The 22,226-nt window shown below is 57.2% G+C and overlaps 3 protein-coding genes across 4 annotated transcripts; 1 reads left to right on the top strand and 2 right to left on the bottom strand.

Annotated features, from left to right (window-relative positions):
* Positions 1–755: 755 nt before the first annotated feature.
* On the bottom strand, positions 756–9,678 carry NIT1 (nitrilase 1). Its single transcript, XM_074980582.1, has 7 exons — positions 9,613–9,678; positions 8,983–9,087; positions 8,472–8,747; positions 7,412–7,515; positions 5,755–5,888; positions 4,302–4,427; positions 756–3,759 (listed from the first exon to the last, which is right to left on the bottom strand). Coding segments are annotated over exons 1-7 (1,026 nt in total). The 5' UTR covers positions 9,615–9,678; the 3' UTR covers positions 756–3,480.
* A 90-nt stretch (positions 9,679–9,768) lies between these two features.
* On the top strand, positions 9,769–12,616 carry PFDN2 (prefoldin subunit 2). The gene is made up of 4 exons (XM_074981003.1): positions 9,769–9,861; positions 10,229–10,317; positions 11,049–11,172; positions 12,296–12,616. Exons 1-4 carry the CDS (start codon positions 9,769–9,771, stop codon positions 12,473–12,475), a joined length of 486 nt encoding a protein of 161 aa, XP_074837104.1. The 3' UTR covers positions 12,476–12,616.
* A 1,978-nt stretch (positions 12,617–14,594) lies between these two features.
* KLHDC9 (kelch domain containing 9) lies at positions 14,595–20,248 on the bottom strand. 2 transcript variants are annotated; one of them, XM_074981051.1, is made up of 5 exons: positions 20,155–20,248; positions 17,840–18,403; positions 16,791–16,941; positions 16,434–16,632; positions 14,595–14,950 (listed from the first exon to the last, which is right to left on the bottom strand). In XM_074981051.1, exons 2-5 carry the CDS (start codon positions 18,343–18,345, stop codon positions 14,784–14,786), a joined length of 1,023 nt encoding a protein of 340 aa, XP_074837152.1. In that variant the 5' UTR covers positions 18,346–18,403; positions 20,155–20,248; the 3' UTR covers positions 14,595–14,783. The 2 variants fall into 2 exon arrangements, with proteins under 2 accessions (XP_074837152.1, XP_074837153.1); XM_074981052.1 differs by lacking the exon at positions 20,155–20,248 and adding an exon at positions 18,481–18,888.
* Between the last annotated feature and the right edge of the window lie 1,978 nt (positions 20,249–22,226).

Consider the following 22,226-nt stretch of genomic DNA (forward strand, 5'->3'; position numbering starts at 1 on the left):
CAGGAGCCTCCCAGCTAAAGCAGCAGAACCACCGAACTCCCCCGAGTTGACAACAAAGGAGGCTGAGGGTTAACTTTCTGGACTTGATTTTCTTCTCCCCATCCTCCAACAGTGGTGCTGAGCTGCAGGAGGGTGTCTGTGTCTGCCCTGCCTCAGGCCCACCAGGGTCCTAGTGTAGGTGCTCAGGCCCAGGGGCTCACAGGTAGGTAGTTGCTCAGCTCCCAAGGGGAGAGAAACCTTTGTATTTTTCAGGATCTGTGCCTTGAAAGCCCCATCAGCAGGCAAGGGTGGAGGGATGTTTTATGGAGGAGGGCCTGGGCAGAGGGATCATAGAGTACTAAGCCCATCCAATGAAGTCAGCATGTGACAGCCATGTGGGCTGCAAATCTCATGCCTCCATAGGATTTTGGGTGTGTCTGATTCATTTTTTTTATCCACAAGCTGTCTTGGTTGAGTGAATAGACTCCTCCCCCACACGCTTCCCTGTTGTTTAAGGACATTTCTGGCACAAACTGTGTAATTTCTGTGATTCTCCTGTATTTTTTAAACTTCCAGTATAACAGTCATAATCCCCGTGTAGCTTTCAGTTTTCTTGAAATAAACATCTACTGCATTGCATCTGCTTCCGTGCTGCTTTAGATGCTGGATCAGCGTGACCCGGTGCTGCTTGGCCATTTGTGTTTCTTCCAGCTGTTTTGGGGTGGTTTGTTTAGGAGTATCCTCTCCTGCCATTGCATTCAGGGTGAACTTGAGCCTTGCAAAAGCACATTTCCCTCCAGCTGCCCTGGCTAGTAGAGCAGTTTTTCATCTTGTTTTCCAAATCCTCATTGGCCCAACTAAGCTAAGCCCCAGAGTGACATTAACCAAATAGCCAGCTGCACTCCAGCATTGGAGATATTGGACCAGGTTAGATTAGTATTGGTCAGGAATGATCTAGATGGCACCTGGCCCTACCATGAGTGCAGGAAACTGGACTTCACTTTGTGGGGCCCTTTCAGTTCTTGTATTCTGTGATTCACTCAACTCACGGCTGCTTTCCCCCTCTTGGGTTTTGTGAAGCAACAATTCTCCATATTGTGTCACATCTGCACTGCAATTAAGGATGTGGAGCTGGGGAAAAGTAGTAGCCCCGCGGGCTTGCATGCTCCTCTTTGCTGATGAATTCAGCTCCAGAACCATATAGCCTACACCATGCCTAAACCAACAGCTCCAGCCCAGAAGACGTGCCCCTGGCTAGGGCTTCATTCGTTACCTCAGAAACCTCCAGCTGTCAGTTTCATGTGTCATAGTTGCTGTTTTGTGGTTGGTCACTTAAGCAGAATCATGCTGCTTCAATGCTTTCCCTCTGATCGCTGCGGGTATGTCTATATTGTGGCCATATTCTGAAATAAGCTGTTTGAGAAGGGCTATTCCAAAATAGCTTATTTTGAAATAACACTGCTACACACAAAAATGCATTTCAAAATTGCACTTAGGCTGGGTGTAGATGATGTATTTTGAAATAGAGCCCTTGGACATGCTATGGCTTGTTTCAAAATAGGGGGCCTAGTCCCTGTCTTAGCAGCCCGTGTTTTGAAATGGGTGCAATTCCTTGGGAAATGAGGATTACCAATTTTGAAATAAGATGGCCACCACTTCAACAGGGCTGCCTCATGTAGATAGTAGGCTAGTCATTTCAAAATTACAGCTGCTATTTTTAAAATAACTTTGCTGTGTAGACCTAGCCTTCAGCAATTTCTTGAGTTGTCTTTGCAGTCCATTAAAAATGACTGAAGGTGGAACTACTGCTGGCTTTTCATCAGCTGGCAGCTGCCAAGGTGGTCACTGATTAATTGCACTGGCTCAGCTAATGCACCCTAGTTAGGTACTGTTTGCTCACTGCCTGCTGTCAGTTCCCAGTTCTCCCTGATTGATCTGACTGAGACCTTGTGGTCTCATGGGGTGGAAGGCCAGGCTTAGCCCTCCTCTACAGGTGCAAACCTGAGGGCCAGAGCAGCAGAACTGCAAGATCTCAGTTTGGGGGCACCCTCCTGAACAGACAGCTTCCCTAGTGGTCATGTAGAAGAGGCCAGGGAAGTTGCCACGAGCTGAGACAATAAGCCAGGATTTCTGCTCTAGCCTCCAAGGGATGGTCCCTTCCCTGGGGTGGAAACTCTCTTGCTAAACTGTGGGTCTTTGGGCCTGGTGCTCCCTAGGCCAGTGGGATGGGAGGAGTGAGTGGTACAGAAGAGGGACAGTAATTCAGATGCAAGGCAGAGCCTCTAACAAACAAGGGGATGCTGCTTAGGCAGGGCTGGGAAAGTGCTGGCTGCCTGCAAGAGGTGGGAGGGAGGGGAAGACAATCCACTGCCTCTTATCACCTGCATCTTGTGGCCAGCACCCAGGCCTTTGGGTCACCCATTTCTTCAGCTACGGAGTGTTGCCCTTGGCCCTTCACCAGGTTTCTGGGTCTCGGGCCAGCATGTAGCTTCTCCCCTGAAGAGGGGAGTGTCTTAGGACAGACGGAAACTGAGGCACTGGGGGGAGCCAGAACCTGGCTGAAGCCTCAGAGCAGCTTTGAGATTTAACCTGGGTCAGTTTCCTGCTCCTGGCACCCATGGATGCTAAAGATGAGGTAGCCCAGGCCAATCCATCCCTGGCTGAGGCCAGGGCCGGGGTGGAAATCAAACCCATGCGCCCTATGCTCACAAGAGAGGTGAGATGTCACCTCTCAGAAGTTCCTAGCCAACTAGTTCTACCTACAGCTGAAAGGGGACCTGTCAGGTGGAAAGTGACAGGCCTCCTGCATCCCCCCCCTCCCCTCCCCAGCAGGGTGGCAGGAGACCATGGGGGGCAGCCTTAGGGCAGGAAGTAGTGGGGGGGGCAGTAGGTAGGACTCCAGGAGCTGTTGCAGCTCTTAGCATTGACAGAGAACAGATGGGTGATGGCAGCACAGTTGCACACCCTGTGCTGAGCCCCAGCCTCCGGGGGAACCTCTGTTGCTCCCCAGCAGCTGGCGTTTAACTGGCTGTTCTGCTCCCTCCAAACCACACAGCTGCTAGAGCCCCCTGTGAGCACTGCTGCCTGGAGAAGCCTGCTGTCCAGCTGCAGCTGCTCCGTTCAGCCTGGGAAACCCCAGCTCCTTGGCAGGGCGTGACCAGCTGGAGCAGAGACTAGCAGGGTGCTGCAGTTTCGTGCTGTTGCGCTAGCCAACCCTCTAGGGCACCTCTGGCCAGCACTCATGGGGAGAGGCCTAAAGCCCTGCAAATCCATGGCTATCCTCATCCACAGCTGTCAACACGGCTCATTTATGCAGACACACATTTTGTACCTTTGCAGGGCTCAACTCCAGCTGTCCCATCCTCTTGCTAAATGAGTCAGTGCCTGATCACTGAGTCTGTGCAGAGTGGGGTATCAGTGGGAGAGGGTCACTGCTCTGCCTCCTGATCAGGAATCAGTGCAGGGCTTGGCTGGCATTGTCTGTCTCCAGGGGGCAGCCCCTCAGGGCTGGGGCGGCTTCCTCAGCACAGAGACCCTGCCGTACAGGTCGGCCCGGCGGTGGGTGCAGACAGGCATCTCCCGGCGGATGCGGTGGAGGTAGTCCAGGTCGATCTCCGCATAGCACAGGCTGGGCCCTTCCTGGCACTGTGCAATCACACAGCCCCAGGGGTCCACCACCATGGAGTGGCCATAAGAGGTGCGACGCTCGTGGTTCTTGCCGGTCTGAGCTGCTGCCACCACGTAGCACTGGGTCTCGATGGCCCGGGCGCGGAGCAGCACCTGGAACGGGGCAGAGCGAGCTGAGCACCTGCACCCCACGTCCCCACCCACCAGGGAGTAGGGAGGGGGCTGTGTAGATAAGAACAAGGCAGGAAGGAGGGAGGGGTAGTGGTGCAGCCCATGAGGTCTGCAGGCTGGTGGCTTGGGATGGCTGGGAGATGTAGTGGAGAGATTTGGCCACTGGGGCTGGGATGTTGGGCAGGAGTATTGTGTGTGTAGTGGGGGTGGTGGGAAGGCAGCAGAGAAGGCATCCAAGGAATTTGGGCCAGGAGACAGTGGATTCAGCAGCTGGGAGGTGGAGAGGGGGCTAGGGGATTGGGCTGCCTGGGCCAAGAGGCAGGGTAGGGGCTAGAGGGTGGGGGCTGCTTGAGTCAGCCTGTACTAGGCACATGCAGCCTAGGGCACAGTGATACCCCAGTCTGGTGGTGCCCCACATGGATACATATTCTGTGTATGCCCAAGGACGGCCCTGCACGATCTCACCGGCTCAGGTGCCGCCCGGCCCATGTCACCACACAACAGATGGGCACGGCTTGACTCACCTCCCAGTGGGCGGAGCCTGTAGTCATCGTGAAGGCTGATGGGTAGGTGAGAATCTCCGCCCCCTCCTGGGCTAGCGCCAGAGAGATTTCTGGGAAACGCAGGTCATAGCAGATAGCGAGACCAACCTGGGGCAGGCAGAGGGGTTCTCTGAGCCGGGAATGATGCAATGCTCCCCATGGGTGCCGTTAGCCATGGACCCAAACCAAGCAAGGGCTGCTTCTCCCTTAGGTTCCAGAACTTGCCCTAAGGCAGTCCCAGCCCACCTGCACAACAGCTGCCACCAAGGTAGGAAGGATCTGAGGGCGTGATCGTGCCTGTTGCTCTCAAGGACGCATCCTCCTCACTCCCCCACCATCCCCAGAGAGGGAGCTGGCACAGCTCCACTGGTGTAACAGCATCAAGGGAAACCCAGAGGCCCCCAGATGCTCTCCTGGCCACACACCATGTTCAGCCTGGGCGAGCTCACCGCAAGGAAGGCCTGGCACAGACAAGGTGGGAGCCAAGGGAGAGGAGAGCCAAGCGACTAGGCTACTTCACTGAAGATAAAGCCAACTGGGCTCCAATTTACCCTGTGCTTGAACACCCGGGGCACTAGAGATGCTGTACAGGCCAGACATGGAAAGCAGTGGGAACACGCCCTCCAGCTGACCCACGGAACTCACTGCTGCAGCAAGTATTAGGAAGGATCAGTCAGGGACTGGGAGCCAGGATGGCACCTGCACTGAGACTAGCAGGAATCAGAATGCCAGTGGCCATCAGTCCTTACATTGCAGGGGCCCCGGGAGCCAGGCCAAACGCCATGCTGCGCACCGGGGAGGCTTTATACCCTTTCACCATTTGCCCAGAGACAAGGAACCAGTTAGCTGCATCAAACATGGTGACATCAGCCAAATATCAGATGCCTCCCCCTCCAGGGGTGACAGGAATTTAGGTGAGCCAGCAGAGGTTCTTGGGGCTCCTGGCTGGGCCCAAGTTTCCCTCCGGGCCCAAGTTTCCCTCCAGCCCCAGTTTTTAACGGCACTTCCCCCCCGATAGTTTGAACACTCATCTTCTGTGGCTCAGTCCTGCCTGGGGCAGGCAGTGGCCAGGAGCCCTGAGCAATAACCCAGCCAGGCTCAACTACCAATGGAGGAAACCTTTTGGAATTCTCTGAAATATTCAGACAGGAAACCCACCTCCAGTCCAGGCACAGCCAGAGCCACCCAGATGAACAGGACATACTAGGGGTGAGGGGAGTGCACTGCTGTTGGTGCCAGGCTCTGTCTAGGCAGCCACAGAAGCTGGTGCCATTAGGGCTCGGGCTTTATCGCTGCAGGAGCAATGGAAGAGCCCAGGTCTGTTTTCAGCCACTCCAGGGTGACTCCAAAGTCACACCCACCATTGGCAGCACAGGGCCCAGCCCGAGCATCTCAGATCTGGGCTCCCCCAGCCTTGCTGTGTCTGGGGCCCTACCTTCCCAGCAGGGGTGCTGACAGGTGACACAATCTCAGGCCCAGGGTTGGTGAAGCTGCTCTCCTTCATAGTCACTCGTCCTTCCAGCTCCACATCACAGAGGTGAGTCTTCCTGTACGTGGCCACGACCCGCCCTGTGGAGGAGGGTTGTGGAAACAGTGGGTAGCATGAGCATCCCCTGCCCTGGGGGATCACTAGGAGTGAGGTTCAGGGGAAAGGGCCAAACACCCCACACTCGGTGAGTGCTTCGCAACCCCACCACCGATTCCTCCCCATGGCCTCTAGGAGGTGGGTCAGCAGTGCTGTCCCCACTGGAGACACAGGGAGGGTCATCCCCAGCAAAGAGCTGAGGGCCCAATCCAGGAGTCCTGACTCTCAGCACCACCACTGCTCTAACCTACTGGCCCCACTGCCCACACAGAGCCACAGATAGAACCAGGAGTCCTGACTCCCAGCCCCAGCCTCTTCCCTTCCCTTCCCTCCCCTCCTCCCTCACCCAACCTTTGGATCCCATTTCATTCTGAGGAGTTCTGATTCCAACATAGCCCCCTTGCCAGTTTGGCTGAATCGGGGGTCTGGTCCATGCCATGGTCCCAAGCTGCCATCGTGGGTCTGATGCTCTCTAAAGGGGAAGGGAACAGTCTGCACTAATATATTTGCTTTTGCAAAAGTATAATAAATCTTGTAGAAAGTAGATCTAGCGAGTTATCATTGGAAAGAATGTAAGCTGCAGAGTATTATTATCTTGCTAATAATGTGCGTATCGCCACCCTGTGTAGTGTTAGGAAATTCTCTGTAACTCCAACATATTGTCAGTCTGAGGAAAACCCACAGCTTAGATCTGCAGGAGTAACAAAAGACCAAGAGCCCCGGCAGGTTGGCTGGAAGACACCTCAGACTGAACATGCGCAGCAGGTGCGTGCAAAGTTTGCAGTTCCTATTCAAGACCAACAGGAAAGCATGAATGCCATGGAACCGCCCAACCCAGGACTTTTCCAGCAGAAAGGGACAGGATACAAAGAGGGAGACCAAAGGCCCCTGGCTACCTCCTTCCTAGCTGACCTCAGAACTGGTGAATTCTACCTGAGGAAATGTCAAACAAGCAGCCTGAGGTCCACAAATACAGACAGAAGAGCCTGCTATTGTTTTGGATATGTACTGTGAGCCAGCTTTTATTTGCTTTGGCTTTTCCCTAACTCTCCTTCCTTAATTTGTAAAGCTTTAGTTAGTTTACTAAAAGATTGGCTCCAGCACTCTATGGTCTCAGGGCCTGAGACTGCACCAAACTGGGTCAGCAGCAGGCCCCTGGCGCTGAAAGAACCTAACGTGTTGGGATGTTGGCTGGCTGGTACTGTAGGCTGGAGTGTATAAAGGGTCTGTCTCCGGCTCCATGTTAAGCTAGTGTAGCCAGGCAGGAGCAAACAACTGTTGCAGCTCTGGTGAAATCTCATTATAGAGTGTATGGCCTGTGTGGGGGCGTCTGGCCAGTGGTGACAGTCTGACCCAAGATTGACCCAGACCAAGCGCTCTGATAATGGACACAGGGGTGGCCCCTTCTCACCCATCAGTTTCCCCACAATGGTAGGAGTTGAGAGCACAAAGGGCAGTGCCAGATATCCCTGCTGGGAGGGACTGGCCCAGCACCTGATGCTCTCACCTGTGGAGTCCAGGAGCAGGTGGCAGTTATAAATCCTGTGGGTGCTGGCCCAGTCCTCACCTCTCTCATGGAAACCGCCCAGAGACAGCCACACGCTGCACTCCCTGCCAGGCAGAGATGCACTCACGTTATGCAGGGAGTTGGGAGCCCTCCCTGCCACTGTGCCCGAGCAATAGCTCTGAAGACCAACAGCTTCATGCCCCAGAGTGGCTGCAGCCCAAGGTAAACTTCCCTGCTTGTGTGCTGAGCACCCCTGCCAGAGGACAGCGCTGGTACCACTGCCCACTCAGCGTTTGGGCCAAGGAGGTGCCAGCTAGTACCACCCATGTCTGTCCAACAGGAACAGGATGGAGACCCACCCAGTAGGGACCCACTGGGGTCAATGCCCGAACTGGCAGCCCAGAGCTGATGGGCTCCACAGTGTGTCCCAACAAGGATGGCTGTTGTACATGCTGCTGTTTTGAGATATGCTGAAAGGCCTGCAGTAAACCCTAGCCAGCTTTGCTGCCACTCCTCAACCCTGACCCACCCTGCTGGGGAAGGGACCACAAGCCCCATCAGCCCCACCAGGGCCCTTCCAAATGGGGTTCTGGTCACATCCAACCTCTCCCACTTAAAGGCCTGAATTCAGAGATCTTGCAGCCCCAGGGTAGAACATTTCTGCCCACTCCCATCACTCAACTCTCACGGGGAGTCCCTCGTTTTCAGAGCGATACAGACAGAGCAAAGGGAGTTCGGGACAATCAGGTGTGACACTGGGGAAGAGTCAAAAGTGACCCAGGAAGGGGAGCAAGTTCCAGACAGGCAACGGACAGACAGGGCAGGACATGTGGGGAGTGGAAGGAACAGGGCAAAACTGAGGGCTCGTGGTTTGGCTGGAAAGCAGCATACAGCCTAGGGTCAGCTCAGCAGGAACGGGGCAGGAGCCCCAGGACAGAGCCCATTTGAAAACGGCCAGGCTAAGCCCTGGTGAATAGACAAGTGGGCCCAGTCCTGCCCTGGCCCTGAAATGACTCTCCCAGCACTTTCTGTGCTGCTCTTCCTTTGTAAAAAGCCATACTTGGCCAGGCTGGCGTAGCTCAGAACCAGATCCCCCTCCAGACTCCCAGCCAGGCTCAGGGTTTCCTGCGTGTTGCTGCCAATGAAGTCGAAGGCCTCAGGGATGAAGACAATGCAAGCACCACGTTGTGCTGCCTCTCGGATGAGTCGTGAGCAGCTGGTGAAGTTCTGCTCCTTGTCAGGCGTGGAGGTGAGCTGGCACACAGCGACGAGGGGCTTCAGCGCAGGGGCAGCCATGGTGCCTGTTTGCCAGGAGGCACTGGACAGCAGGGCCGGGCTAGGGACCAGGAAGAGTGGAGAGTGGAACAGACTGATCGGGGAGGAGCAAGAGGGGCAGATGGCTGAAGCTCCTGGGCACCAGTCCAGCTTTCTATGCTCCTGGTGGGGATGTTGAGCTAATGGACAGGAGATGGCCTTGGACAGGATGCCCATGCAAAACCCTCAGAGAGTCAGCCATCAGCTTCCTCCACCTCTCCCCAGCGACCTCTCTCCCTATGATTCCTCCCATTTACCTGCAACTGGCTGTGCGGGCTGGGATCCTTGGTAGCTGCTTCCTGGGAACCTGGTGAAAGGGATGGCGCAGCAAGCACCGGGGAGCCTGGATCACTGCTCTCAGCCTGGTGGATGCATAGCAAGAGAGGGTTAATGATTCTGTCCAACTCTGGCAGCGAGAGGCCCAGGCCAGTACCCCTCTTCCAAGGTCCTGATTGCAATGGGTGGGAAAAGGAGGGAGCTTAGAAGATCAGTGTTTTCTGTCACAACGCAAAATAAACATGGGAAATTGGAACAGCCCAATGCTCATGAACAATCCTACCACAACACATCAGCCAGATGGGGACAGTACTCATGAACAGCCCTACCATAACACCTCAGACAGCCAGCCCCTCCCCTCCCCGGGGCCCCCAGCCCCTACCAGACAGCCAGCCCCTCCCCTCCCCGGGGCCCCCAGCCCCTACCAGACAGCCAGCCCCTCCCCTCCCCGGGACCCCCAGCCCCCACCAAACAGCCAGCCCCTCCCCGGGACCCCCAGCCCCTCCCCTCCCCGGGACCCCCAGCCCCCACCACACAGCCAACCCCTCCCTCAGACGATCGGCCCCTTCCCCCCAGGCCCCCCTCAGCTCCAAGGCGAGCAAGGCCGTTACATGGAGCAGGTTGTACGGAGCTGCAGGGGCCTAAATCCAGCAAAGCCGGAAGCTCCCCGAACAGGAGCGTCGCTAGGGAACGTGCCCCAAACAAATATGGCGCCCAAGGTCCTTGTTCCGGCCGGTCGCGACCCCGGAAGTTGGGGCGTAGGGAACATGCGCAGAACTGGCGGGAAGATGGCGGACAGCGGCAGGAGCAAACCCGCAGCGACAGCTCCATCCACCGGCAAAGCCCTGACGACGGAGCAGGTAGCGGGCGGGCCCATCGCACCCTTAGGGATGGGGGGAGAGCCTGCGTGGGCCCACCCCTGGCGGGTGGGGGAGAGGGCGGGCGTGCCCGACGGGCGGGCGGACCCATCGCACTGCGTCGGGAGGGGAGGGGAGGGGAGGGGAGGGCGGGCGCGTGCCGGGTGGGCCTATCGCAACCTGGCGGGGGGGCGGCTGGTGGGGAGGCCGGACGGATCTATCGCAACCTGGGGGAGGGGGGTGGCCCCATCGCACTAACGGCTGGAGACGCGTTGCACCCAGGTGGGAGAGACGCATGCGCCGAGCGAGCACCCTTGGGGGAGCATTGAGCCCCCCCCCGCGGCTGACCGACCCTCTCCTGTGCCTGCAGGTGGTGGCCGGGTTCAACCGGCTGCGGCAGGAGCAGCGGGGTTTGGCCTCCAAGGCGTCGGAGCTGGAGCTGGAGCTGAACGAGCACAGGTGGGGGCAGACAGCGAGGACGGGATCAGGGCCCACTCCTCCCCCCCAGGCTCAGCTGCGCTCAGTGGGTCACCTGCTGGCCCGGGGAAGCCGGCGCGGCGCTGCCCGGGGCCCTGCGGCGTGTGGTCCTTCTCGGCACGGGGGCCGGCGCTGGGGGCACAGCCTGGCCCTGATCTGGGCTGTTCTATGTCCGGGCCGTGCCCAGGCAGATGGGCCTGGGCCCTGCCCCTGCTCTGGCAGAGAGCTCCAAGCTCTGAGGCCCAGAGAACCGATGGGACCAGCCCAGGGTCACGCAGGGACCCTAGCAGAGCAGGAATTGAACTTGGATCCCCTAAGTCCCAGTTAGCCTATCCGTCCTTTCAGCACCTGCCTGCAGCAGCCCCTTCCCCGTCAGCTCGCCCTGTAGGGGATCACGCGGTCCCTGGGCTGTTCAGTGGGACCATGTTTGAGGATGTGGGGGAGACAAAAACCCAACCCACTGTTGGAAATAAGAGTTAGCTCAGTGAGTTTTAGCAGCCTTTGTCAGGGCTACGGTGATGGCAGCTCATGGAGATACAAGGTTCTGGCGTTGGCATGCAGGGCTTGCTTTGGCCCTGGATCCCACTGCAACTCTGAACGCAGGGCTCTGGATATAGGGTAAGCTAGGCCTGAGACTATAGCGAGTGGCCCGACTGTGGATTTGCAGTACTGGCTGCACAGTGGGAGCTCAGCAGCATCTGCCTTTCCCACAGCTTGGTCATCGACACGTTGCGAGAGGTGGACCCCACCCGGAAGTGCTACCGTATGGTGGGTGGAGTGCTGGTGGAGCGCACAGTCAAGGAGGTCCTCCCTGCCCTGGAGAGCAACAAAGAGCAGGTAATGTAGGAGCTGGGCATTGGCAGGATCTGGGGAGGGCACAGCCCCCAAAGACAGCTGCACAGAGTCTCCTGTGGTGTGTCAGAGCGCTCTGAGCCCTGCTAGCATTGCAGGGCTGGGAGTGGTCTCAGGTGCTGGCTGCATCCATTTCTCTTGGTGATGAAGTCTCTTCTCTAACTGGCTGGAGGGGGCAAAAGGGGATTAGTGCAGGGATGAGCAAGGCTTCGTATCTGGGAGTGGGGAAGGTGCTGGACATCTCTCTGTTGGGATCTGCTTAGGAGCTGAGAGAGGATCAATGCCCCGCTGGATTCAGAGGTCCTTGGGCCTCTGTTGTAACCATAGGTTTGGGTCCCAGAAAGCCCCTGCTAAGCCATCCGTTGTCCCAAAAGCAGTTAACTCCTTCACACTCAGGGGATGTCACAGGCTGATTGGGCATGCTGAGCCGTATTATTAAAACACTACTGTTTCCATATTTTTCCAGGCTGGGCTGTTGACAGCTGAGACAGGAATAGAACCCAGGAGTACGGGCTTGGGTTCTTCTCATTTCCTAACTTTAATCTCTGCTCTTTGGAAGGGCTGCAAGGTTTGCTTCCCTTTTCCCTTCAGGGAATTGGGATGCAGCGTTCCCTCTAATTTTTTCCATTCCCTGTGCAGAATAAATTTTGTGATGTGCTCTGGTGTGTGTGAGTATGTGCACCACCAATAGAAACACAGGCTGCGACCACTCTGCTGATAACTGGACAGCACCTGAATCTCTCCTGGGCACCTGCCTAAGTACTCAGCTGACAAAAAATACTGCTGGGACAGAGTCCTGCTGGATCTAACAGGGAACGTAGCTGCTGTCCCATTGCTAACTGACCAATTCACTGCCATATGCTCCTGTGTGATGTCCCACTCATGGCCAGTGTGGGCCCTGATCTCCCGGGGGGTGGGGGGAAAGGGGGTAGGGGGCTGCAGAGGTTGGTGGTCATACACATTGGCCCAAGGCTACATGAGGCGCATATGGCACTTTTTGACCTGGGTTTGCGATAGACTCCCCCACAGGAGGGTGAACGGAGGTGTGTGCCGGTGCCTGCCCTGCAGCCCAGCCCTGACTCCCACCTCCCTGCTTCCAACTCTGCAGATCAGCAAAATCATCGAGACCCTGACCCAGCAGCTCCAGACAAAGGGCCAGGAGCTGAACGAGTTCCGGGAGAAGCACAACATCCGTCTGATGGGTGAGGATGACCACAAACAGCCGTCCAAGGAGAGCTCTGATGGGGCAGGAGCCAAGACCAGCTCCGCTGGGGTCCTGGTTTCCTAGTAGGGACACTCTTGTGTCTGGGCCCTTTCCCAAAGGACTTTCTGTTCCCCTCACCGCCCTGCCTGCCTGCTGAGGCTTAACTTTATTATTTGTGTCGCTCTTGTAAGATTTTTTTGTTAAATAAACATTTTTCTGTCACAAGCTTGGGTGCCTGTGGGGCTGGGGGAGGAGCTGGACTGGCTCCCTAGAGGTTAGTTATTGCTCGCTGAGAGGGACACTGGTTATCAGGGAGGGATAGCCCGTCTTAGACAGCTCCTTCAGCTGTGCCAGTATTGCTGGGGAGGGAGCTGTTTGCCTCCTCCCAAGAGCTGTACTGAGGCATCTGCTGTACATCAGCAAGCAGGCGTCCCTTGTGACTGTGCCCTGGCCGGATTTGAGCTGCTGTGTGGAAAGAACAAAAGTCTGCAGCCCACCACCAGGATCTCCAGCCAGCTTGACCCTCTAGTTTGCCTGAGAGACACCCTTTGCTGCTTTCCATAACCCCGGCTGTCAGCTGGTGACAAGTCCAGTCAGCTGCCAAGGAACAAGCAGGTCCACTTCTGTTGCACTCTGAAAGGATATTGCTTTCGGAGCTCTGCTGGCCCTGCTGCTGGAAGCAGATCACAGTTTGGAACATCTCTCAGTTCAGTACAATCCCTGGCCTAACTCAAACCTCTCCAGTTCCCTCAAACACCAGTGGAATAGAGGAAGATCTCCCCAGGCAACAAACTTGAGCCTGTGGATCATTTAAAATGTACAGCCAAGCAGTGCAGTTACTAAGCAGGAAAGCGAGCAGCTGTGGCCTGGCCTGGAGCCCAATGTTTTAATTGGATCAACTTGGATTTGCTGCTGCTATACGCTGTCCAAGGAAAAAATGGAAGGGCTTGACCTCCTGAATCCCAGAATGCACCTAGAAACAAGACACATGAGACAAACAAGCTGACAGCTGGGAACTTCTGTGCATACATCACTCAGAGTGACTGTACTTGGTGTTTGCCCACTTTTCTGTTTTCCTTTCGCCAGTTGCTGGGATGCCACTCGCCCTCATGAATGTTAGTCCTGGCCTGATTTTAGAGCCAGAGTTGGTAATGTGCCTGGGGCTTTCCTCAGCTACTGGGAAAGGTTCTTGCAGGGCCTCAAACGTGGACTTTGCAAGGCTTTTGGAGAGGGGACTTGACAGTTTGGCCCCAGCAGCAGAGATCCTGTGCCTGAGGGCTCCACGGGGAGACGAGAAATTAATCTGTGCTAGAACAGGAGGGCAGAGGGGCTGTGTGCATCCTCACTTGGGGAATTTGGAGCTGGTTTGCTCAAGGCTGAGTCACTGCAGCTGCTCTCTGAGCCATCCAGCCCCATCAGGTAGCAGCGGGGAGGGGCAGAAAGGAGACGCTTCCTCTCCACTAGTTCAGTCCCTGGTGCTTTGCTGAGCATGCCCCAAGGAGAGCAGCGGGCACACGTGGCCCTGCTGAAGCAGGGGCATTACAGCTGGCAGAAGTGTCTGAGGAGGATCTGAAGCCCTACGTCACTGAATGGGGAAGTGCAAACAGGCCCATGATATTTAGAAGAGCTGATTAATGCCAGATCCTTTGGCTGGGGCTCATCACAGCAGAGGACTCCAAGTTACAGGCACTCACTGGGTATACAAATGTGTGAGGCTGAAGGGAGGCCAATGGTCTTTCTCCTGGGAGGAGCTGAAGGCCCAGCTGGCCGTACCAAGTGCTCTGCTGGTGGCATGATTTGAACCCTCTGAGCAAACCAGTCCATGTGCTGGAGGGCATAGCCTCCCCCTGGGGGGCTGATGGTTCAGGCGCTTACCCGTTTGCCCCTCAAGGCATTTTGTGCTCAGGCCAGGGAACAGCATTCCTTCTGCAGACCTGGCTCTGTTTCCTGGACAAGGGAAGGCACAGCCACTCCCTGCCCCTGATGAATTGAGGAGTGTGTGGAAGGGTTTATTTGAAGTGATGCGTGGGAGGAAATAACTCTCTTGCCATTTCACCAAGCTCTCTCCCCCCGCTGCTCACACATACACTTTTCGCCTGAGACACATCAGCACTGCCGCGTCGGGCTCCAGAGAGCCGACTGTTCCTGGAGACCGGCAATCGGGGATGTGGGAGGAAGAGAGGTTCCGCCTTTAATACAGTAGCCCTGTCCCCCCCCCATCTCTCTGGTTTGAGTTCCAGCTCTGGAGCCAGTGCGCAGCTCCCTGCATTGAGGAAGAGGAGCTGGGTCAATGGGGCATTTTATTTCACACAGACGGAGCTGGCCCTCAGGGTCAATTGCAGGGGCACACGATAGCCGGGGAAGGCACTGGAGGGGAGAGACATCCTCATCCTCAGTGGGGGATCTCTAAGACGCAGATCTCAGGGCAGGGGGTCTTCCCATCTGGGCCAAGGCCCCCCACGAGATAAAGCTTGTCGTTCCAAAGGCACGTGCGGTGCCCGACTCTCTTCTGGCCCCGATCGGTGCAGGGGAAGCAGAACCAGCTCGGCGGGGAGCATCCTGGAAGATACAAGGGGAAGGGAGGAGCTTGATGCTCTCAGACAGCCGGGCCAAAGTTGCTGCTGCCTCTGCAGGCCAACCTACTTCATTGCTTTTTCTGTCTCGGTTCCCAGACCAGCTAAGAGGGAACAGCTGGGGGCTTGAGATGCTGCCAGGATGTACGTAAAAAATTACGGGAGAAGAGAGTGAGGGAACATTGGCAACCAGGACTCTAACCGCAGTGCTGTCCCTGGGTGACTTTGGGTACTTGCTCCCCCTTTTTGTGCCTCAGTTTCAGCATCAGTAAAACCGGGACCGCAGCTCTCATGGAGCTGTTAGGATTCATGTGTTTGTAAAAAGTTCAGAAACAGTCAGAGGCCCCATAGTGCAGGAAGAGGCTCTGGGCTCCCTTCAGATGACCTGGGCTCCCACAGCTGACAGCAACCGGTGACAAAAACTTCAGCGGCAGGTGATAATGACCAGCTCGCTCTCCCTGCCAAACACACCACCTGTGCCTTGCAGAGCCAGGGAAGACATTCCTTCCTCACCTCCCACCAGCTCATGCCCTGACTCAGGAGGATTGAAAACCCTCCGATGTGACTCGTGGGGCTGTCTTCAGCTGTAGCAGTGTAACACTCCCTTCGTTGTGATCTTAACTAGTTCCTTTGCCTCCACTGTATCCTGCAGCAGGGAATTCCACAGGGAGATGATAATGCAATGGAAAATATTTCCTGTTTTTCCTTTTTAAAGGTGTTGCCTTATGAAAATGACTAGTGGCAACGTCCAGGGAAGGTGGGGAAGCTGCCGTTGGTCATCCATAAGCCTCTCCTGTTACTCATGAACCAATGGAGATGGGCAGTAAAACTGGACTACTGATGGTAACTCAAGTGGCTTCAATGTGGCATCACCCAGCGTGGTGAATCAGAAAGCCGCTGCCTGGCCTCCAGGTTCCCTACCCGCCTACTGGGGAGAGGCATCTCGCACTGCCACCAACAACAGCCAGCGGGCAGGGAGTTTGGCAGCACTGGACTATTCTGATGTGGAGCTGCCTCAACCGCCTGTTGGAGTTGCGTCATTGTAAGTATGGGAGTTGTGACACATGGGGTGCGTCTACACTTGCTTTCCTCTTTCGAAAGGCATGCAAATGAGGTACCAAGGTGCATGTTTGACACCTGATTTGCATATTCTGATTTTGTAAGAGCTTCTTTCGAAAGAAGAAAGCCAGTGCAGATGCTGCTCTTTCAAAAGTAACCCCATCTTCGAAAGAGCAGCATCTACACTGGCCTTCTTCTTTCAAAAGAAGCGCTTTTGAAATTAGAATATGCAGATGAGGTATCAAGTATGCAAATGTATGCCTCATTTGCATTTTTGATTTTCCTCATTTGCATGCCTCTTTCCAAAGAGGAATGCAAGTGTAGATGCACCCATGGACTCAGCAGTGCTGATGCCACCCTGTAAGGGGCAATAGTACGTGTGCACCCATATCCGTGTTCTCTTCTCTTACTTGTATCGTAGATGTAGAGATCGTTACAGACAGTGTCTCGCCCTTTCGTTAGAGTCTCTCCACCAAAGACCACCACAAAGGGACCCACCACAGTGCAGGACTGGTGCCTTAGGCCTTTCGGAGCTTGCTGTGAGCCATGATTGGCACCAACCAGACAGGAGAGCTGTTCTGTCAGCTTGGGGGCATGGGTAGACTCCACCTAGGAGGAAGGACAGGGAAGAAGGAAGGACAGTTTGTGGATTTTCCTGCTTCTCTGGTCCAACTCCAGCCCCTCCCAGCAGGAGGCGCTGTGGGAACTGGGGCAGGACCAAAAGGCTCATTGTGGGGCCGTGATCGTTCTGCGCGTCAGACACTCACGTGGATTTTCCCCTTGCCCCAGGTCCCAGCCACCTCGCAGTCTGAGGAGTCCCGGCCCCCAAACACCACCAGCTGGTAGCCGCCTGCATTGCGCAGCAGCATGGCTGAGTGGCCGGCCCGGGAAGCCGTTCGTGATGCCTCCTCCTTGTACCTAGGGCACAGAGAGGCATTAGATGTGCTTGGCAAAGGCCACCCAGCCCACTCCCAGCACCCGGGGTGGGGATTTAAGGTATCTTCCTGGTGCAGGGAGCCCTGGGACCCGAGCACCCAAAAACTCTGAGGGGTGCAATCCACACTGGGCCAAACCAAAATCCTGTACCAAGCTCTGCCAGGCATCTGGAAGCTCCTTAGCTGGCGCTCAGGCCCAGCAGGCATGGGCCTTCCCAGTTCTGGGCACAGACCCAGGGTTCCTCCCCTGCAGCCCAGATTTGGGAGAACAGCCCAGGGCTGTGGGGTCCACATGCCACGAGGTGAATCCTTCTAAGGGGCCTCCAGACCCGAACCTGCTGCCTAGTTGTAATTAGCTGCCACCCTGCAGAGGGGTGAGCCCCTCAGCTTAGCTGCCCCCATGTCAATAGGCACCTTTCTCAGAGGTGTTCCCAGCACTCTGCCTGCAAAGTGCAGGTCTCCTTGGGAAGAAATGAGAACAAGGAAAGGTCGGGACTGCACTGGCAGGGTGCACACTGCAGTGGGGGAGTGGGTGGGAGGGGGGCCAGCCACATTGCCAGCTGACTGGTTTCCCAGGCCAGGCCTAAGAGGGGGACCCCATGGCCATACCCAAGCCTGGGGCTTCCTGGCCAGGCCTTGCTGGGAGCCCCACTTCCTGGCTTCCTGCGCAAAGTGACCATCACACCTGTGTTTGGAGGGCCTTGAACCTCATCTCTGGGGGTGGGGTCTAGGCCCCCTTTGGCCTCTGGCTTTTGAACAAACCCCCACCCATCCCGAGCACCCTCTGCTCTCTACCAGGGGCCCTGGCTCCCACAGCGCTAGGCAGAGAGTTGGTGGGGGGCACACAGTCCACCAGCGCCCTAGGGGCGGCAGAGACTTACCAGTAGGTCTTGGTGGCAGGGTTGACGCGCAGAGTGTAGATGCTGGCGAAGCGCCGCTGAGTGCGGAGCCCACCCTCCCTGCCCACCACCCGCAGCTCGTGCTCCGACACCTTGGTACAGGTGTGGCTGCTGAGCCCCACGGGGGGGTCGTTGGAGGGCCCCTCGGCCCAGCGCTCCCACTGTCCCTGTTCCACGTCCCAGCAGCACACGGCCGAGACCCTGCGGGCACCATCCCAGCCCCCCACCACGCACAGCCAGTGGTCGGCCAGCACTACAGCATCGTGGTGGCTGCGTCGGTAATCACCGTCAGGGGCCACCAGCTCAGCCGTCAGCAGTGTGGGATTGAAGGCCACCACGTCCCCCAGCGGGGCCTCCTTGGGCTCGCCTGACTTCACTCCCCCGAAGAGCAGCAGCTTCCCTCGCACCACGTTGCACGAGTGGTAGGCACGTGCAAGTAGGGCATCTTGTGCGATGGGCTTCCAAGTCCAGCTGCTGCCTGTGGCCATCTTGCTGGATCCCAGCTACAGGTGCAAAGCGCCACCAGCCAAAGGACTTGCTGCTCACCTATGGGGGAAGCAGGGAGATTAGTGAGCAGGCCTGGCAGCCAGGCTACAGGGTCCTGTCCCCAGCTCCGTGCTTGCCTGCCCGGTGACATCCGGCAAGTCACCTTCCATCCCTGCAGCGGGGCCATCAACACTGTTCTGTGTTGTTACCTGTATGTGTTTAGCACCAGCCACTGCTGGATGGAATCACAATGGGTCAACTGTGTGTCATAGACACCGCATTGCTAACAGTTTATGGTGATTCTCTCTCCCTCACCCTGACCCTATCTTAGATAAAGTCTCCCTCAGCCTGCAGGAATTTGGAGGCAGATTTTAAATTCTCCCTCTGGCATAGATGGATTTTGCCCTGAGTTCCTATGAGACACCTAAAATAGAGCCCATTCTACTGGGTGCTGCTCAGAAAGGACAAGCGTGGAGAACTTTAACCCAGATCACACCTGCCCCCATAGTCACAGCTCCACCCCGCCAGACGTTTGCATTGCCCCACCCGCACATGTGCCAACATGCACACCTCCGGCCTGGTGCACCTGTATGGACACCGCCCCATCCCCACCTCCAACCACTCTCCTCCCACACCTGCCCACCCCTTTCCAGCAGGGCTCACACACACCTGCGCCGGCACCCTTCTGATGCAACCCGCCACAAACACACCCATGTGCACGCTCACCTCTCTGCCCCCTCCCCCATGCATTCATGCACACACACACACACACACACACACCCCCCACACTGCCTGTACCGCACACCCCACCGCACACATACCCCTCCCCTCCCGCTCCCCATGCACCCACCCCCCATACACCCACATCTCCCCACTGCTCTGCACCCCACATCTCCCCACCAAGCCCCTTGCACATGCACACCCCTCCTTCCCATCAACCCTATGCCTACACACCCCCTACACACACACACGCACACACACCCTCCTCCCCACTGCCACTGTGTACACACCCTGCTCCCAATTGCCCCCATACACACACCCATCCCCTTCCTCCCCATGCACGTACACCCCCGCCCCTCCCCCATGCACACCACCCACCCCTCCTCTACCCTCCGCTTCCCATCCCCCCATGCACACCCCCTCTACCCCCGTGCACAATCCCGCCCCTCTTCTGCCCACCCCATCCTACCCCTGATACACACACACCTCACCCCTTCCTCCCCATGCACATACACCCCACTCCTCCCCCATGCACACACCCTCACCCCTCCTCCACCCTCATGCACACCTCTCACTCCTCCTGTACCCCCCACCTCCATGAACATACACACCCCCTTCCTCCCCATGCACATATCCCACCCCTCCTCCACCCTTGTGCACACCTCACCCCCCTGTACCCCCCACCCCATACACCCCCCCTTCCTTCCCATGCACATACCCCTGCTCCTCCTCCACCCTCGTGCACACCTCTCTCCCCTCCTGTACCCCCACCCCCATGCACACACATACCCCCTTCCTCCCCATGCACATACCCCTGCTCCTCCTCCACCCTCGTGCACACCTCTCTCCCATCCTGTACCCCCCACCCCCATGCACACACACCTCCTTCTTCCCCATGCACATACCCCACCCCTCCTCCACCCTCGTGTACACCTCTCTCCCCTCCTGTACCCCTCACCCCCATGCACATACACCTCCTTCTTCCCCATGCACATACCCCCACCCCCCCTTCCCCCCTCCCCCATGCACACCCCCTCGCCCACTGTCCCCCCGCCTCCCCCCCCCAACGCCTGCGCGCCCCTCCCCCGTACAAGCAGCGCAGGTGCCGCGCCGGGTCCCCAGGCGGCCCCGGCCGCACAGCCCACCCCGCCCCGGCCGGGGCCCCTGGCAACGACGCGCTCCGCGGCTCCGCCCTCCCCGGGGCTGCTGCGGCTGCGGCGGGAGCGGGGCGGTCCCCAGCCCGGGGGCGGGGGAGGAGCCCAGGGACACAAGCAGCTTTGCAAATCCCAGTAGGCGCCTAAATCCCTTTAACCACCCGTGGCTCCCCGGCGGCTGGCGGAGGGGCGCCCGGGGAGTGGGTGTAGCTGTGCCAGTAGCTGGCCACGGCCCTGGTGTTCCTGCCCTGCCCCCATCCTCCTTTTGACAGGTCAGGTGTGGGACCCCCGGGGCAGAGGTGCAGATGTGGCATGGACACCCCTTGGGAGGGTGATGGGGCAGGCGGGGTTGTCTGTCTGTCTGTCTGTCTGTCTGTCAGTCGCCACAGCCACCGCTGCTGAGCTACCAGCGACGGGTCTCCATAACCCTTTCCCATAGTGACTCCGGAGCCTGCCTGTGCCCGCCAGCCCCAGCGCGGGTGTGGGGAGGGAAGGCAACGGCCCGGACAGCCCTTTCCACCTCTCCTGTGTTGGGGGTGCAGAAACGGGGTGTTTACTAGAGCAACTGTGGCACCTGCCTGACCAGGCCAAGAGCCAGGCCTGCCGTCAGGGCTTTCCGTGCGAGAGCCCTGGAAGGCGCCTTTCTGGACTCGTGTGCGGGTTTGCAAGAGAGATTTCACAGCCATGGCCCCAGCTTGCTGCCCCGGCACAGGGCGACGGGCAGTGGTAGAGGAAGCGGGGCTAGGAGAGGTAGGACCTTGTGGCGAGAGCGTTCCCGTTCATTAGAATTTGCTGCCCTGGCCTAGAGGTCTGAACAAATCCCATCCAGGTCAGTAACTGCTGGAGTAGCCCACGTGCTGGCGGTGGCTTTGTGGCCCCAGCTCTGCCTGCAACGTCTGGCTCAGCATGCTGCCCGACGTAGGTGACGCTTGGTAGCACTTAGGAGGCGCACCACCCTGCTGCACCCCGATCCAAGTGTTAATTGCTACATGGGGTGCCCCTACTGGCCCCCTGCATCCCCCTCTCCTACAGGCACCACTTGTGCCCAGGAACAAGCAGCCCAGAGATCTCCTATGGGGTGGGGGTGCAGCCCAGAGCCAGGACCGTGGAGTAGGACACAGGCTGGGAAGCTGTGACCTGTTTGTGCCTGGCATTGACCATTGCTGGAAGACAGGACACTGGGCTCGATGGACCTTCGGTCTGATGCGGTGTGGCCGTTCTTATGTCTCGGATAGAAGCAGTGCTGGGAATGTAGAGCAGGTGCCTTACAGCTGCAGGGAGCACTGCAACAGGACAGACCTGGGAGTCAGGATTCCTGGGTTTTATCCCTGATGCCTTCAATGGGAAGGTTACATGGGGAGGGGGGATCTGATGGTTCAAGCAAGCAGCTGAGGAGTCAGGTCTCTGAGTCTAGTCTCCATTGATGGGAGATTGTGCAGGGAAAGGGTGGTTAGAGATGCAGGTCTTGGCTGCTGGGTTATAGCCCCAGTCTGTGGGGGGCTCGTGGTTAGAGCAGGATGCTGTGAGCTGGGACTCCTGGGTTCCGCTCTCAGTTTCTTGTTGTGCGGTGTGGCCACTAAGGTGCAGGAGTGAGGGCTTCTGGCTCTGGGATTTTGTGTGAGCTTTTTTAACTTGCCTCATGCCTCAGTTTCCCCCAGTGGAAAATGGGTGTAAGAAACCCCTGTCTCAGGGAGACTTGTGAGGTTCTATCTGAGTTTTATAAAAATGCTTTACTGCCCCTCCGAGCCATTTCACAGGTCTCTAAATGCTTCTAAATGCATAGAGCTAAGACCCTGTCTCAGTAGGAGCCCTGCCAGACTATTAAAGACCCTTTTGGGAGAAGAATCATTTGCCCTGGTCTCCTTGCTGGCGTTGCCTCTTCCCCTCAACTGAGCCCCATCCTGTGTGCCCCCTTTGCACTCCACCCCAGAAACAGCTGCATCCCTACACAAGGATTTTGCAAAGGGCCAGAGAAATGGTTAATGTTCTCATAACCTGCCCCCTTGTCT

The sequence above is a fragment of the Carettochelys insculpta genome, chromosome 30 (genome assembly GCF_033958435.1).
Source record: "Carettochelys insculpta isolate YL-2023 chromosome 30, ASM3395843v1, whole genome shotgun sequence".
Classification (NCBI taxonomy): Eukaryota; Metazoa; Chordata; order Testudines; family Carettochelyidae; genus Carettochelys; species Carettochelys insculpta.